Below are 17,241 nucleotides of genomic sequence, written 5' to 3' on the forward strand. Positions count from 1 at the left end.
GGAGTGGTCACGTGGAACTGAGTGCGAGAACTAGACCTGTACCGTTAGGTAGTGGAAACGTGATCCAACAGGCGCCATCTTGGATTCCACTGGGTGCGCCGATGATGGTGAATCTTCCAGTGTTTCCAAAGACTTCTAGGGGTGTTCCTAACAGGTCTGAGTTCACAGAATGGGGGGAGGGGAGAGGGGCTGGACAGGATGTCCTGGGTTTTTTAGATGAAGTGAGAGGCAAGGGCCGTGCAAATGGCCTGGGAGGCGACAGGAGGGGTAGAGACTGCAGCAGGATTGACCAGCTCCTTGCAGATTTTAAAGAGTTTGGCCGAGTTGTTAGATGCCGCAGAGACACAGGCTTCAATGTGGGCTCTCTTCTTGATGTGGACAGAGAGTCGGTATTGCCTCTGGAACAGGAGACAGGCCAGTTTGTCAGAGGATGAATAAGTAGCCTTCCATTTCCTCTCAGCCGCCCTACACTTACGTTTAAGCGTAGCTATGTCAGAGTCATACCAAGAATTGCACTTGGCTTTGGGCTTCAAACGGATCCTCATGACAAGGGCAAGAACATCAAGAGTATCAGAGATATAAGAGTAGAGTGTAAACAGGGCTGAGTCAGCAAGAGTGTTGATAGTGATAGCGTTTTGGGTTTCTCAAAAATATGTACATGAAGTTGTACCGCCAACCTGACAGCCTCTTTTCTTGGCAAAGTGACCAGGGGATCTTCCTAAAAGCAATCGGAGGGCCTGAATTACAGAGTAGGTGGTGTAATCCAGCTCCGTTGTAGGTCAAATGATCGAAAACAAAAGGCTTGAATGCCTTTTTTTAGACACCAAAATGACCGAAAAAGGGTCGATTTATTTATTTATTTATGTTTTGATGGGGGGGGGGGTTCCCCCCAACCCTGTTTTCTTTTAATACATTTTTTTATGGACACTAAACTTAAAAAAGATATATATAAATAAATAAATAAATAATCAACCCTTTTTTTCGGTCCTTTTGGATTCAAACAAAATGTTATTCGTTCCTTTTGATTCGATCATTTGACCGGACACAATCCAGCTCTATTTGCACTCAAGCAGGGGACATTTTCACAGCCTGCAAAGGACTATAAAGCCTCTTCACAAGTTGGCCGGTGTCCCAGCAGTAAATCCGCTGGGATACCGCCCAACACAAATAGCATTACCGCAACTCGACCGGTCAATTAGCATTTTATTAAGAGTCGATAGGACTCTATGGGGCTTTTTCGGCATATTTACAGTGGCGCAAATTGCATCGTGGTAAATGCACGGAAAATGGGCGGAAAGTAGGAAGATTTACCTCCAGCTAGAAGCTGGAGGTGAATCTCCCAATTTATCGGCCAAACTCCGGATTGGACGGAGTGGCAATGCAGCGGTAATAGCGCTACCACCGCATTTTTTACCACTCCGCCCAACCTGTGATGAGGCCCTATTTCTTAGAATTTAGGAGGGGGAACAGGGGAGACCGGACAGGGAAGAGACCAGACTGGTTCCCATTACTGACCAAGAGTTTAGAGCACAGATGCGCAACCGGTGGCTGGTGGGCTAGAATAAAAAAAGCCTGACAGGAAGCCGAGACAAAGGGGAAAGAACTACTTGCTAGTAGGTGTGCATTACGCTGCAGCTGGAGGGTGATAATATCAATGCTCAACACGTTTCTAATACAATGGGGGAAGGGTGGGAGTAATTGTTAGACAAAGTCAAGAAGCGAGCCTGGTGCTAGATCCCGGAGTCCATCCCTTACGTTAGGGAATAATGAAGCCCTAGCTAGGTAGGCCCTTGCACCATTTTCAGTTACCTTATTTTGACACCACTGGTCTAGTTATTGTGTTGCAGTTGAAAACCCCTAGGCTCCAACAGCATTCGTAGCAACCATTCTGACCAAGTTAATACCGTTTTAAAATTATACTGTTGCATATTCTATGTAATCCTGCTTGGAACAATTTTACAGGCCTGACAAGCTATTAGTATGAATGTATGTAATTCTAATTATTTTTACATTTAACATGGGAAAAAATACACAGGTGTTTCGCTATTGAAAATCTCCATTTAGTTTAGAACGAGACACACAGGATCAGCTGAACACCACAAGGATTTTTAAGTGTTCTTTAGACGAACAAGTTACTTTCTTACCTGGTAACGTTCTTTCGATGGGATGGTCCGACGACGTATTCCATATCTATGACATGTAATCACCACAGCTGTGCTGCTTCGGAAACTTTTTTCGGCGTCTGCGTCCTACGTCGATGACGTCGATGCGCCATCGTCGAGGACCTCCTCCGACGTCCGACGTCATCCGATGTGATAAGTAGGACGCACGACGCCCGTAGCCTCAGTTGTAGTTTTTTCCCCCAGAACGTGTGACATTAGTCAACTGCCAGACAGACACAAAGCCTTGCGGAACATAAGCTGCAATCGCAAAAGAAATTCTGCAGCGGGGAAGGCAGGGGGGGAGCGATATGGAATACGCCGTCAGACCATCCCATCGAAAGAACGTTACCAGGTAAGAAAGTAACTTGTTCTTCGAGGGGATTGGGTCCTCCGACGTATTCCATATCTATGACAGACTCCCAAAGCAGTACCAGAGCAAGGAGGAGGGAAAGAATTTAGAATAAAAATTTAGAATAGCCAATCAAATAGCAGAGCCAAGGACCGCCTTGCCAAAGGCCTGATCCTGTGCTCGGATGGAATCGAGGGAATAGTGACGTACAAATGTATGTACTGAAGCCCAGGTGGCTGCATCACAGATGTTGCGAATAGGAACACCCCTCTGCAGGGCAGTAGATGCAGCCATACCCCTGGTAGAATGGGCCCGCAAGCCAGCCGGTGGCTCCTTACCTGCCAAGCGGTAACACTCCGAGATGGCCAAAATAATCCAGCGAGACAAAGTCTGTTTCGTCACAGCTTGCCCCAAACGCTTTCCAGCGTAACCAATAAAGAGTTGATCGTCCATTCTGACCCGGGACATGCGTGAAACATAAAAGCTTAAAGCTCTCCTAGGATCAAGCCTATGGAGCCTCTCCTCTTCCTTACCAGGATGCGGAGGAGGATAGAATGCCGGAAGAACAACCTTCTGGGCCAAATGAAATTCCGTCACTACCTTCGGAAGAAAAGAAGGACGAACTCTAAGGACAACCCTGTTCTTGTGAAAAACAGTGAAGGGAGGCTTAACTGAAAGTGCCTGTAACTCACTCACTCTGCGAGCGGAAGTAACCGCAACTAAAAACACAGTTTTCAGAGTTAACAGCCTCAAAGGGCAAGAATGTAAAGGCTCAAACGGAGCACCCATAAGAAACATAAGAACAAGGTTTAAATCCCAACCGGGCACCAGGAAAGGTGACGGAGGGAACACATTAGTGAGCCCTTTCAGAAACTGTGAAATTAAAGGGATTTTAAAGTAAGAACACTCTTCAGACGAGCGCTTAAAGATGGACAGCGCCGCCAGGTAACCTTTAATGGTACCCACTTGCAAGCCCCTGTGGGCCAAAGAAAATAAAAAGGACAGAACCATGGGGATGTCACATGCAAAAGGATCCACATTCTGAACTCTGCACCAGTCGCAGAACTTACGCCAACGGTACAGAGACTTTGTTGCTGGCCTTCGGGCCGAAAGCAACACCTCCATCACGTCTTCAGGGAGGTCCCAATCCTTATACCTCAACCTTTCAGAAGCCAAGCGTGAAGGTTGAGGGATCTCACCTCTGGATGGAGAACCTGACCCCCCTCCCGTGAGAGCAGATCGTCTCGGTAGGGAAGACGACGTGGAGGGCAGATGGACAAGTCGAGAAGGTCCGGGTACCACATCCTCCGAGCCCACGCCGGAGCAATGAGGATCATCCGGGAACCGAACTTCCGTAATCTCTGCAGCACTCGCGGGATGACGGGGACTGGAGGAAATGCGTACAGCAGCAGGAATGACCACTCCACCACGAACGCGTCTCCTAAGGCTCCTTTTGGAGGAAATTCCCGCGAGCAAAACCTTTCGCACTTCCTGTTGACACTGGAGGCGAAGAGATCCACTTGAGGGGTCCCCCAAAGGGCGAAGATCTCCAGGAGAATCTCCTGAGCCAACTCCCACTCGTGAGAGATCGCGCTCTGTCTGCTCAGAGCGTCCGCCGTCACGTTTTCGTCTCCGGCCAGATGAACTGCCGAGATCGAAACTTCCTGCTGGATGGCCCAGAACTCGAGCTGCATCGCCTCCCTGCACAGAGGAAGTGACCCTGCCCCCCCCTTTTTGTTGAGGTAGTGCATGGCCACTGTGTTGTCCGTCAGGATCAGGACACTCTTTCCACACACAGTCAGCAGAAAAGCCTTCAGGGCTAGCCTGACGGCCCTCAGCTCCAACAGATTGATATGGAGTCTGGACTCCGACGGAGACCAACGACCGCTGACTGTCAGCCCGTTGGCATGAGCTCCGCATCCCGTGAGGGATGCATCCATCACGATAGTCACCTCCGGCCAGGGAAGCCAAAATGGAGCCCCCTTCATCAAGTTGCCTTCGACGGCCCACCACAGAAGGTCCCGGGCGACCGAGGGCGGCACCTGAACCGGGTCCGACATCCTGCCGGAGGACTGCGACCATTGCGTCTTGAGTGCCCACTGCAAAGATCTCATCCGCAGGCGAGCCTCTGGCACCAGAAGAATGCAGGATGCCATGAGGCCGAGCAACCTCAAGAAATCGAACGCTGGGAGCGTCTGGGCATGCTGAAACTTGTGCACCATCTGCTGAATGTGAAGAGCCCTCACCTGGGGAGGAAAACACTGCCCCAGGGAAGTGTTGAGCACTGCTCCGATGTACTGGAGCCGCTGTGCTGGCATCAAATGGGACTTCTTTAAATTGAGGGAGAAGCCCAGCCTGTGAAGGGAGTGGCAGGTGACGGACAGATGATCCAGGACTTGCTCGGGAGAGCTCCCCCTGATCAACCAATCGTCCAGGTAGGGGTAGACGTGAATCCCCCCTTGCCTGAGATGCGCTGCCACCACCACCATGAGCTTGGTGAAAACCCTCGGGGCGGAGGTCAATCCGAACGGCAGGACCCGAAACTGAAAGTGCGAGTCGCCAACCGCGAACCTCAGGTACTTCTTGTGCTTGGGATGGATCGGCACATGGAAGTAAGCATCCTTGAGGTCGAGTGACACCAACCAGTCCTGAAGCTGAAGGGCCTGGAGGACTTGAGAGTAACCATCTTGAACTTGTCCTTCCTGAGGAGTTTGTTCAAACCGTGCAAGTCCATGATGGGTCTCAATCCCCCGTCTTTCTTCGAAATCAAAAAATAAGGGGAATACCATCCCTTGTTCCTCTCCGCTACAGGCACCAGCTCTATGGCGCCTTTCTCCAGCAGGGCTTGAATTTCCTGCGCAAGGAGCGGATCCAGACTCTGCAAAGAGAGGTTCCCCGGTGGATTGTCGCGAGGCCTGTGCCGAAAGGGAAGACAGTAGCCGTGGGTTATGATCTCCAGAACCCACACATCTGAAGTAATGGCTTGCCACTCTACAAGATGCTGCGCCAGCCTTACCCCAACCGGCGAACCATGTGACATGGCCTCATGACTGAGTGGGAGCGGCTGCGGCGTTACCCGAGGGCAAAGAGGCAACTGCCCGAGCGGCCTTGGCACCACGGGTACCCTGTCGTCCACCTCTGGTGCCCCTGCGTTGGCCTCTTTGACTGCCAGCTCCTCTCGCTTTACCGAAGGACGAGTAATAGCGAAAGGAACCACCCCTCCACTGCTGTCCCCTAGGACGAAAAGGCGGAGGTTGGCGAACTGCAGCGCCCAACGACTTCGCTGCAGCTTTTGAGGTCTGCAACCTCTCAAGGCTCTTGTCAGCCTTGCTGCCAAAAAGGTGTTCACCATCAAAGGGCATGTTGAGGAGCCGGGACTGCACATCAGGAGCAAACCCCGACTTCCGCAACCACGCAAACCTGCGTATCACGGTGCTCGCCGCCATGGACCTACTGACGCATTCAGCTAAGTCCAAACCCGACTGAACGGACTCACACATGGCATCCTTACCATCCTGGACCATAGCAAGGAAACCATCCCGTTCTTCCCCTTCGGGAATATGTTCAGCCGCTAACGCAACACAGTTCCACAGAGTGTGTGTGAAACGAGACAAGGCACAAATGGAGTTGGCCGCCTGAAGCGCCATACCACCAGAAGAAAACACTTTCTTCGCCCAGCCATCAAAACGTTTGTCGTCCCTATCAGGAGGGATGGTAGGGTACGACGCCTGCTTCGCCGGGGCCGAGGCCGCCTGCACCACCAAACTCTCCGGAGTGGGGTGCCTGGTCAAGTAGCAGGGGTCGCTACTGGCTGGACGGTATTTTCGCAACAAGGATCTGCCCACCGCTGGAAGACTCTCCGGAGCAGTCCAAGCCGCCGCCACCCTTCTCTGTAAAGCCATATGGAACGGCAGTACCGGGTCAGTTGAGGGACCAACATCAAGGATGTCCGTTAGATCATCCTGCACAAACTCCCCTGGGGGAGCAGACCATCCCAAGTACTCAGAAACCCTAGCCATAAGGCGCCGGTACGAGGAATCGGCATGAGAGCCAGGCTCGGGCCTACAAAACTCCACCTCCGGAGAGGTGTCCAGTCCACTGGCATCATGCAGTGACTGCCTCAAATCGTCAAACTGACTATGGCCCAAGACAATTTCATCTGGAACCTGACTAGGAACCAGGCCATCAAAATCCTCATCCGCCTCTGAAATATATTTAAGGTGGCGAAAAGAAGGCACCCGAGAGTGCTTGCTCTTAACCAGAGCCTTCCTAGGGGGTTCTCCCATGCCACGGGGTACCTCCGACACGAAAGGCGTCGATGGCGTCGAGCGAATCGGCGCCGGCGTCGAGAGAACAGGCATCGGCACTGAGAGGATCGGCGTCGACATCAGATGCAGCGCCGCCAGCATCGCTGGCGTCGACACAGCCCTCGAAGCCGGAGCCCCAAGCGTGTCCTTCGACGACCTGAGCGTCGACGGCTTCGACGACTTCCTCGGAGCCGGAGCCTCGAGAAAGCCTGTCGACGCCTCGACGACCTCACAGGTGCACACGGTCTCGGACGCGTCGAGGACCGGGACCTGGAACGGGTACGTTGAGAACGAGTCTCCTTGTCCGAACGGGACCTCTCCCGTGACTCGTGCCGACCACTCTTGCGAGCGGTGTCTCTCGACCTCTCACAACCGACCCCACTCAGGGGCGCGGGCGGCTTAGTACCCTGCGACTCAAGAATCGCCAGCATTTTCTTCCTGAAGGAAGCCCATTCCTCTGGCGTCGCACGGCTGGTGGGGTAAGCGACATGCCGGGCAGAGTCCTCCGAAGAGGACCTGGAAGACGACCGGTGTCGGCGCTACCGAGAATGCCTCGAAGAGGCTGAGGAGTGGCGAGACCGACTCCTAGAAGGAGACCCACGAGACTTCCGACGATGACGCGGAGAGTCACCCCTCGAATCATCTGTCGAAAGCCCCGCAGACTTCGACTTCCGGGGCTTGGACACTCGACCTACCGACAACTTCTTCTTACGTTCGCGTAAGGCTTTGGACTTGAGCGACTGGCAGTCGATACAGTCATCCGTGTTGTGGGCCTCCCCGAGGCACCAGAGGCAGGCATCGTGCGAGTCCGTCACCGACATCTTGGACCCACACTCCCCGCACTTCTTGAAGCCCGGACGCGGGGTCAAAGACGAAGTAGAAGACATCTTCACACGAAGGATTTTCACAAAAACTAACAGGTTCGAAGAACCGAGAAGAACAGAACTCCAAGAGTCGAGCCGTTACCTGAGATTCACGAAGCAACACGTTCGCGGAAAAAACAGAACTGAGGCTACGGGCGTCGTGCGTCCTACTTATCACATCGGATGACGTCGGAGGAGGTCCTCGACGACAGCGCATCGACGTCATTGACGCAGAAAAAAGTTTCCGAAGCAGCACAGCTGTGGTGATTACATGTCATAGATATGGAATACGTCGGAGGACCCAATCCCCTCGAAGAACAAGTTACTCTCTTACCTGGTAATGTTCTTTCGATGGGATGGTCCGACGACATATTCCATATCTATGAAAGGTAATCACCACAGCTGTGTTGCTATCAGGAGGGCTGGTAGGGTACGACGCCTGTTTCGCCGGGGCCGTAGTCGCCTGCACCACCAAACACTCCGGAGTGGGGTGCGTAGTCCAGTAGCTGGAGTCGCTACTGGCTGGACGATATTTCTTCGGCAAAGAATTGCTCACTGCCGGGAGACTCTCCAGAGCATTCCAAGCCGCTGCCACCCTTCTTAGCAATGCCATGTGGAATGGCAGTACCGGGTCAGTTGGCGGACCTTGATCAAGGATATCCGTCAGGTCATCCTGCAGAAAGTCCACTGGTGGCGCAGACCACCCCAAGTATTCCGTTACCCTCGACACCAGGTGCCGGTACGAGGACTCAATGTAGGTGCCAGGCTCAGGCCTACCGAAGTCCACCTCCGGAGAGGTGTCCAAACCACTAGCGTTGTGCAACGACTGAGGCAGGTCTTCAAGCTGGCTATGACCAGACAACATCTCATCAGGTACCTCAGCAGGAACCAAACCTTCTTCCTCAGACCCTTCCTCCACCTCAGAAATATAATCCAGAGCCTGGAATTAGGGCACAGAAAAAGGGACAAAGACATTTTTAGCCTTGGCCAGAGCCTTTCTAGGGGGTTGCACCGTGCCACGGGGTTCCTCCGACAAAACAGCCTCGAAAGGCATCGAGGGCGTCGATGTCAAGCGTGGCGCAGACGGCTTCGACACAGTCCTCGAGGACAGAGCCCCGAGCGTGTCCTTCGACAGCCACGGCGCCAATGGCGTTGACGGCTTCCTCGGAGGCAGAGCCTCGAGAGTCCCTCGACGACCTTGGCGCCGAAGGCGTCGATGTCTTCTTCTTCGAAGACCTCACAGGCTCCGACGGTCTCGAGGGCGTCGAGGACCGGGACCTGGAGCGGGTATGACTAGAACGATCCACCTTGTCCGAGCGGAACCTCTCCCGCGGATCGTGCCGACCACCCGAGCCCAAAGGCATGCGAGCGGTGTCTCTAGTACGGTCACGGCCGGCTCCTCTCGGAGGCGCGGACGGACCGGAGCCCTGCAACTGAAAAATCGCTATCATCTCCTGCCGAAATGAATCCCATTCGGCAGGAGTGGAATGCTTGGTGGGACAAGCAACCCGCCGACGGGCGGCGTCCTCAGACGAGGACCGGGAAGGCGACCGATGACGACGCTTCGTGAGTGCCTCGAAGAGGCAGAGGAATTGCGGGACCTACTCCGGGACCGAGACCTCCCGGACCGACGACGATGCGGAGAGTCGCCCCTCGAATTATCAGTCGAAAGCCCAGAGGACCTAGGCTTACGGGGCTTGGTCACCCTACCAACAGAAAGCTTCTTCTTACGCTCCCGCAAGGCCTTCAATGTAAGCGACTGGCAGTCTACCTAGTCATCCGTGTCGTGGTCCTCACTGAGGCACCAGAGGCAGGCGTCGTGCGAGTCCGTCAATGACATCCTGGCCCAGCAGTCCCGACACTTCTTAAAACCCGGCCGCGGGGTAGAAGAAGACGATGACATCATGGAAATCTTCACAAACAAACTAAAGAACAGAAATCAGAATAACCGAGGCGCGCCGAGATCTCCGAAGCGAACACGTTCGTGGAAAAAACGGAACTGAGGCTACGGGCGTTGTGCGTCCTACTTATAACATCCGGCGACGTCGGCTCGACAGAGGCCCTCGAGGACAGCGTGTTGACGTCATTGACGCAGAAAATTTCAGAAGCAGCACAGCTGTGGTGATTACCTGTCATAGATATGGAATACGTCGGAGGACCCAATCCCCTCGAAACTCTTTTACTGTTCCAAATTATAATGTGAACAAGCACACAGCCCTGTAAGCTGTGCCAATGTGTACTCAGCATTGGCAGTATCTGAATTTTCGTTTTGTTTTCAAAATAAAGCAATCACAGAATAAAAACCGGAGCTGTACAAATGTGCTGGTTTTCACATAAGGGAGCAAGTCTTTACATATCTTGTTAGATTGTTTATTTGGTTGAAAATGCAATTCCTTTTAATTGTTAGCTGCTGTGTTCACAAAGCAAATTCAATAGTTTTATAAAACACAAATGATTTGGGTAGAATTAGTTAGTTGCATTTTGATGACCTTCAATTTAAACACTGTTTATATTTCATTAAGTACCCATTGCACGTCCTTGAACAACACAGGTTTTCAAGTTAGGGATTTCTCCAATATAAAGATGCATTTAAAGCTTCAATTTGATTTTCAGTTATTTTTAGGAGGGGGTGGAGGGACAAGTTGATCCCTTCAAATCTTAGCAGTGTAAGGATTATGGAAGACTATTAAATTACCTGAGCTAGAGGCTGTGCTGCTTTCTCCCACTTCTGCACCAAGATGATCAATGTAAATTGAAGCTGGCTCCTTATCTGTGCCAAAAAAAAGAGCATCAGTATTAAGGAAGTATAATTATAATGGGCAAGTTAAAAACAGCTAACCCCCATCTCTTACATACACACAAACATACCCTTCACCTACACACATATCCATCCACGTGCGCACATCCCTCTGTACACATGCACAAGCACAGCCTCTCCACCTCCATAAAACACACCCCTACACATGTGTGTATGCACAAATCCCTGTGTGCGCACACATCTCTCTCTGTGGGGACACACACATTCACATACATACATACAAACATGCACACCCCTCCATACACATCCCTCCGAGCATGCACACATCCGTCTGCAATCACATGAGCACATTCCTATCCCCCCACGCACCCATCCCTATTCCTCCAGACACACCCTTATCACTCCACCCCACACCCATCTGTAGCCATCCACACACACAACCGTATCCTTATCCCTCAACACACACACACCCTTATCCCTCCACACACATCTATATACTCCCACACACACCCAACTCTCCACACCCACCCTTACCCCTCCACACACACCCCTACCCCCTCCACACACACACACCCACACCCCTACACCTCCACACACACAGTAGCTGGTATGCAAATTATGTGAAGGGCTGTGTGTACTGGAGGAAATCTTTCAGAGGCAAAGATGAAAATGATTTCTGTTTACCAAGAGAAAACCCATTAATGAACCTATCAGGAACTAGCAGAATCACCTCTCTTAGCAAGCAATACATAAAACTAGAAAATGAAGCTAACAAGGGGCTTTATATGGTTGCCTCTGAAATATTTCTTTCTGATACGAATTGCACGAGGGTGAGAGAACCACATTGAGGACTCTAGTTCCTCAGCTCTTTGCAATGTGAGAAGCCCCCCACCCCTTGGGTCCTCAATGCAGGTGACCAGGGAAAGGCCATCACTTTTGGATCCTGACCCTGGGGGTGGGCAAGTGAAGGAGGATCACCTGGGGAGAGGGTCCTTGGGGATTGGGGTACCTTTAGACGAGACATGGTATCTGCCTTATCCTAGAGACAACTGGTTTAACCCTCGCCTGTCCTTTATGGGCTACTGCAGGTCCGTTCTCCTTTCTTCACGACTTGGGGTACAGGACAGTACTGAGACGAGGAAGAAACAACAGAGCAATGAAAACTCCACACTTTTCCCACTCTGGAACTGAGAAAAAGAACAAGCCACTGAGAGTAATGAACACCACTTACTCTCACCACTTTGGACTGGGACGAAGAAGATGACTAAAGAGGCTCAACAGTATACCGAACAGCCATGTGCCACTAATGGTTTCAATTGCCTGACTTTTTCTGAACCTAAGTATGCCCACCTGCAACCTATCGAAGTCTTAGGAGCGTGTAAACGAAGTAGTCACTGGAAGGAAGGTGAGCGAGTGGTGAGAGCAGCTGAGACGCCAGAGTTACCCAGGATCAGTTGGTGGAGAATGAGACCCTGTGACGCCGAGAGTCTGCAAAGTGAGGCAGTAATAAGTAATGTGGAGAGGGAGCAATGTCTCCAGCAAGCCAGAGAAGTCAAAAAAACGAAGCTGGAAGGCGTGCTGATCCCTTGTCAAATGATTCCAGAGAAATGCCTGTTCCCCTAGGCTGAGAAGCAAGCCCAGGAGTGGCTGAGGGGCAGATAGCGAGGCCCTGTCCTAGCACTAAAAAGACGTTTCACTCGACTCCAGTGGGAAGCCAAGTACACAACCGGTGACTTTCAAAAGAGAAGAAACCTGGCATGTGAAAGGCACGAGTGAATTCAATGTAACCAGGTAACCGCGTGTGAACAAGTACACGTCCTTAATCTCAGAACAACTTTAAGTGAATGAACAATGATGAAAATAGAAGGCTAAGTGATACTGAGTAACAGAGTGGTCGTGTATCAAAAGATACGTTCTCGAAGGTCTCTGTGGAAAAAAAGAAAGCCTTTTTATAAGCAGGGGAGCCACATAATCATCGAAGTATGAGCAAAATCCCCAAGCAAGATTGAAATGAATGAAAATAAGCAAACTGCTAATCTTGAATACTCTACTGAATGAAAATAATGAAAATAAGCAAACTGCTAATATTGAATACCGAACTGAATGAAAATAAGCAAACTGCTAAAATTGAATACTGAATGTAAATGCACAAGCAAATTGCTAACACTGAATAATTAACTGAACGAAACAACAAGAAGCTGCCTTTAAGAAACCACTTGCTTATTGAATATTGAACTGAATGAAACAGCAAGAAATTGCATGTAAGAAACAACTTATTACTTGAATATTGAACTATACAAAGAGAACTCCTATATGTTGAATAATAAATGGCTGGATGAGAATTCCAGATTCCTGGTTGCGTGACCTGTAATGGGTGGACCGTGCGGTCCAACATCTATGCAAAGACCTCAGAACCACTATATGCTAACAAGGAAACCTGCCATTGTGTTGAAAGGAAAACTACTATTGATTCATATGAGAATTGGGGAAGGGAACCCTGAGCTTTTAAGAAATGCTGAAAGAGTTTAAAGACAAAGCTCCAAGATACTTCTTTTGTGACATCCTTTTGATGTTGAACTTGGGGAAGGGACGCCTGAGACTCGCTGCCCTGGAATTATATTAAACTTGGGGCAGGGCATCTTGACATTTATAAAGGTGTGGAACTTTAGTATTTGAAGTCCAGGAGAAGGTAATTTGAACATTGTGATGAACTTGTTGACATTTGGGGAAAGGAAACAAAAGATTAAGCCAGAGCTGGAAATAGCTCAGAACTTTACTTTTGGAACACAGTTTAGTTTATGGTTGACAACCCTGCACATGGTTTTGTCTTTGTGTCCAAAACCTATGCTTGCCTTCACAACATACAGACTTTTCAGTTGGACTCACTGATACAGACTATCCTTAGTTTCTTTTAGTAGGGAAATTCCACCTTAGCATGGAACAAGTTACTTACCTGTAACTGTTGTTTTCCAGCATGGGTCTGGCATGGATTCACATGCTCATGAATATTCCCTGTCGTCGGTAAAGAAAAAATCAGTTTCAGTTTAGTTTCTGAACTGTCTTTCTACTAATAACCAATCACTGGTCTATGGGTCATACTGCCCCCAGCCAATGAATGCCCTCTACCTAAACCCCTCCTCTGGCAGCCGTCTTCAGATTTGGTAGCACGTAAAGCAGCAGTAGGACCAAGAAACGTGCCACAGGGGGGTTGGAGGGAGGGTTCGCATGTAAATCCATGCCAGACCCATGCTGGAGAACAACAGTTACAGGTAAGTAACTTGTTCCTTCTCCAGCATGGGGTCTGGCATGGATTCACATGCTCATGAATACAAGAATACATAGCAGTACACACATGCACAACCACGGGAGGTGGCAAGGCTCAACATTAAGCATTTCAACAACTCAAAATTAAGCATCTCTTACCTCCTCACCAGGCTCACCTTCAAGCAAACCGGTTGCGCAGCACTGCTTGGCCGACTCTGGACTCCTCCCTGGAATCCCGGTTGACGCAGAAGAATTTCGTGAAGGTGTGCGTCGACCTCCATGTAGCTGCCTTGCAGATGTCCAGCAGGGGCACACCAGACAGGAACGCTGTAGTAGCAGCGGTCGCTCTGGTAGAATGGGCTCTCGGACGGCTGGGCAAAGGTCGGTTTGCCAACCAGTGACAGTGCATGATGCAGCTAGAGAGTCATCTGGAAATGGAAGCCTTGGAGAGGGCCTTCCCTTGGTTCACAGGGCCAAAGTTCGCAAACAGCTGTGATGTCTTCCGAAAACTCTTTGTGCGGTTCACGTAGACCTTCAGCGCTCTAGCCACATCCAGCAAGTGCAAAGTCCTCTCAGCCGGCGACGGGAAGAAAACAGACAACACCAAGGGCTCATTGAGTTGGAAGTCCGATGGCACCTTGGGCATGAAGGAGGGGTGCGTCCTCAGCACTACCCTCGTCTGGTGGAATGTCAGGTACGGAGGCTTACAGGAGAGGACCTGGATCTCTCTTACTCGTCGTGCGGAGGTGATGGCCACAAGGAACGCTGTCTTCCATGATAGGAATTTCACTGGCGCCAAATGCAAAGGCTCGAATGGCGGGCCCATGAGCCTGGTCAGCGCACCACATTGAGCTCCCACGCGGGGGCTAGAGCCTTCACCAGCGGGAACGAGCGGAACAGTACTTTCATGAACTCCTTCACCAGGCAGTGAGACCACAGCGACGACCGCCCTAGAGTTCTGGTGTAGCGGGAGATAGCCGCCAGATGAATTTTGATGGAGTCATGCCCCAGCCCAGCCTTGGCCAGCGACAGCAAGTACGGGAGCCCTTGAGGGGCTGTAATCCGTAGAGGGTTCATCTTCTGTGCACGTCACCAGTCAGAGAACCTCTTCTATTTATGTCCATAGCACTTAAGAGTTGAGGAAGCCCTGGCCTTGGTAAGTACCTCCTTGCAGTCCGCCGGGATGTCGTAGCCTCCAAATGCTAGTGCTGCAGGAGCCAGACCTGCAGGTTCAGAGATCCTGCGTCGTGATGCAGGATCGCGCCTCCTTCCCTGGTGAGAAGATCTGCGTCCGTCGGTAGCTTGACTGGAGGGGATGCTGACATGTCCAGAAGGTTCGGGAACCATATCTGCCTCGGTCACGCCGGTGCGAAGAGGATCATCCTGCACCGGGACCGTCTGAGTTGACTGATGAGACGCAGGAGCAACGGTGGGAACGCATAGAGGAACAGGCCGTCCCAGGGGAAGGAGAATGCATCCCCCATGCTCCCTGGCTGGGGAAACCTGCAGGTGAACCTCCGGCACTTGGTGTTCGTCGCCGTCGCGAACAGATCGATCTGGGGATTGCCCCATCGTCGGAATAGGAGATCTACTTGATCTTGCCGAAGCTCCCATTCGTGGCAAGAGCGCAGCTCCCTGCTGAGTGAGTCGGCGACAGTGTTCTTCACTCCTGCTAGGTGAAAGGGTACCAGGAACATCCCCTGGGCGACGGCCCAGTGTCACAGATCCTGTGCTTACACGGAGAGAGCTGGGGATCTGGTGCCCCCCTGCTTCCGGATGTAGACCTTCAGTGCAGTGACACAGGGTTGTCTTTTAGATTTCCCACCGACTCCATTTTCTGGGGCTCACTACAGTCCCCCAGAAAAGGGTAAAGTTGCCATTGACTTTACCTTAGTCACTTTAAACCACAGACCCAGTACACCCCATCTTCCATGGAGTATTGGAAAGGGTTAATTCTTATCCCTTTTTGTCTGTGCCTCTTGGGGCATTGTTTTCCTCCCTTTACATTAAGACTTGGCTGGTGGCAGTGGGATCTACCCTAACTTTTCTACCGCGATTATCTTATATAAACGTGGTAATGTTTTAGGCTATTATGGTAGCCTCAAACATAAACCCGCTTGACCAAATACATTTTATTTTGGCTCCGGCTGGGTTTATTCGCCATTTCTTTTTGTTAAAGTCTTTCTCGTGTTTTACTCTGCGCGCCAAACCAGGTTTGGTCCCTTTGTTCATCGCTTTTTCGAGGGCCTCCACACAGAAGCCCTCCTTTAGGCACCTGAGAATCTGGGTAGGCAGAATGTGAGGGAGGGGTTTTAGGACCCCTGCCATGGGTTCCCTTGGTAACCCAAGTCGCACTCTTGTCTGATTGGCTAAGGGGACTGGCCTTGCCAGGCCAGCCACCCTGTTGTGTGATTGACAGCCAGGCTGTATGAATGGGGGAAAACTGCATAAAAAGCAGGTCTTTGGGACTGGAAGAGCAGAGTCGCCACTGGAACGAAAGAACCAATGAGGAACTGGAAGAAGACGACCCCTACAACGACTGAACCGCCCAGTGAAGCCCTGCTGCAGGTCCGAATCTCCAGAATCCAATGACAGAAGATCCCCCAGGAAACTTCTTCCCTTGAGCTGGTGGGACCGGCCAGTTCACCCAAACGGCAAGCCAGGACCCCTCCTCTGGTCGAATTCGCTGTACAGAGCTACAGTGGGCCGGATAGCCAGTAAGATCGGACCCTGCTTGGGTTTTAAGGAGAGCACCTTTTATTCGTTGCTTTGCTCTGCTGCTGGTTTCTTCCCTGGGTAGTGCAGGACCCTCCAGTCTTCCTACTTCTGATCAGTCCGACAGTCGCTTCAAGAACCGTGAGCCTGCAGGAACTACCAGGAATTTCTGCCTCAGCTACAGCTCCCTCTCCGTTTTAAGGTACTGTGCAAATCCAGTTGTGCGTTTCGCTCAGCTGCGGTGATAGTGTTTGAAATCTTTCTCCAATCCGAGGGCTTGTCCTTCTCTTCTCTTTGAATTAACTTTTCTACCAACCAACCTCGTCCGGAAACCGTGCCACAAACTTTAACACAAACTACCCTGAACTGTATTATCTTGAGCAAAAGACTTTTGAACCAATTACTTTGGCCCTAAGCCTTTTCTATCTGATTTTATCATTTTAGTCTCTCTTGTTAGCTTGCCCTGAGTACTTACCTGTTGGTGTGGATCCATTTCTGTCAACTTTTGTCTTTCCCTCCCTTTTAAATTGCTGAAGTGCCATTTTGCTCCCACTTCATTTTGTGAGCCTAACTTGTCTGGAATTTAAGGGAAGTGGTGAGGTGTATTAAGTGTGTGATTTTTAGACTGCTTATAATTGTGTAATGTTATACAATTGAAGAGTGAAATAAATGTATATTCTTTTACTTGAAAACCATGAGTCAGCGTTTGCCTGAATCATAGTAATTGCTGTCCTTTGTGTAACTATTTGATACTGCTCTCTTACTCTTGAGATAAGTCTGGCTGCTCTGCTACTGCTACCACATTAACTGTAGTACAGGCTTG

General features: G+C 50.7%; 1 protein-coding gene across 2 annotated transcripts in view; it reads right to left on the reverse strand.

Annotated features, from left to right (window-relative positions):
- Positions 1-17,241, reverse strand: part of LOC138449261 (zinc finger protein 684-like) — a 697,253-nt gene that overhangs the window by 59,670 nt on the left and 620,342 nt on the right. For both annotated transcript variants that reach the window (XM_069604757.1, XM_069604756.1), the window contains one exon: positions 10,377-10,451. In XM_069604757.1, the coding sequence (XP_069460858.1) occupies positions 10,377-10,451 (75 nt within the window). The remainder of the gene's footprint in view (positions 1-10,376; positions 10,452-17,241) is intronic.

Source organism: Ambystoma mexicanum, chromosome 1p (genome assembly GCF_040938575.1).
Source record: "Ambystoma mexicanum isolate Mex_15411 chromosome 1p, UKY_AmexF1_1, whole genome shotgun sequence".
NCBI lineage: Eukaryota > Metazoa > Chordata > Amphibia > Caudata > Ambystomatidae > Ambystoma > Ambystoma mexicanum.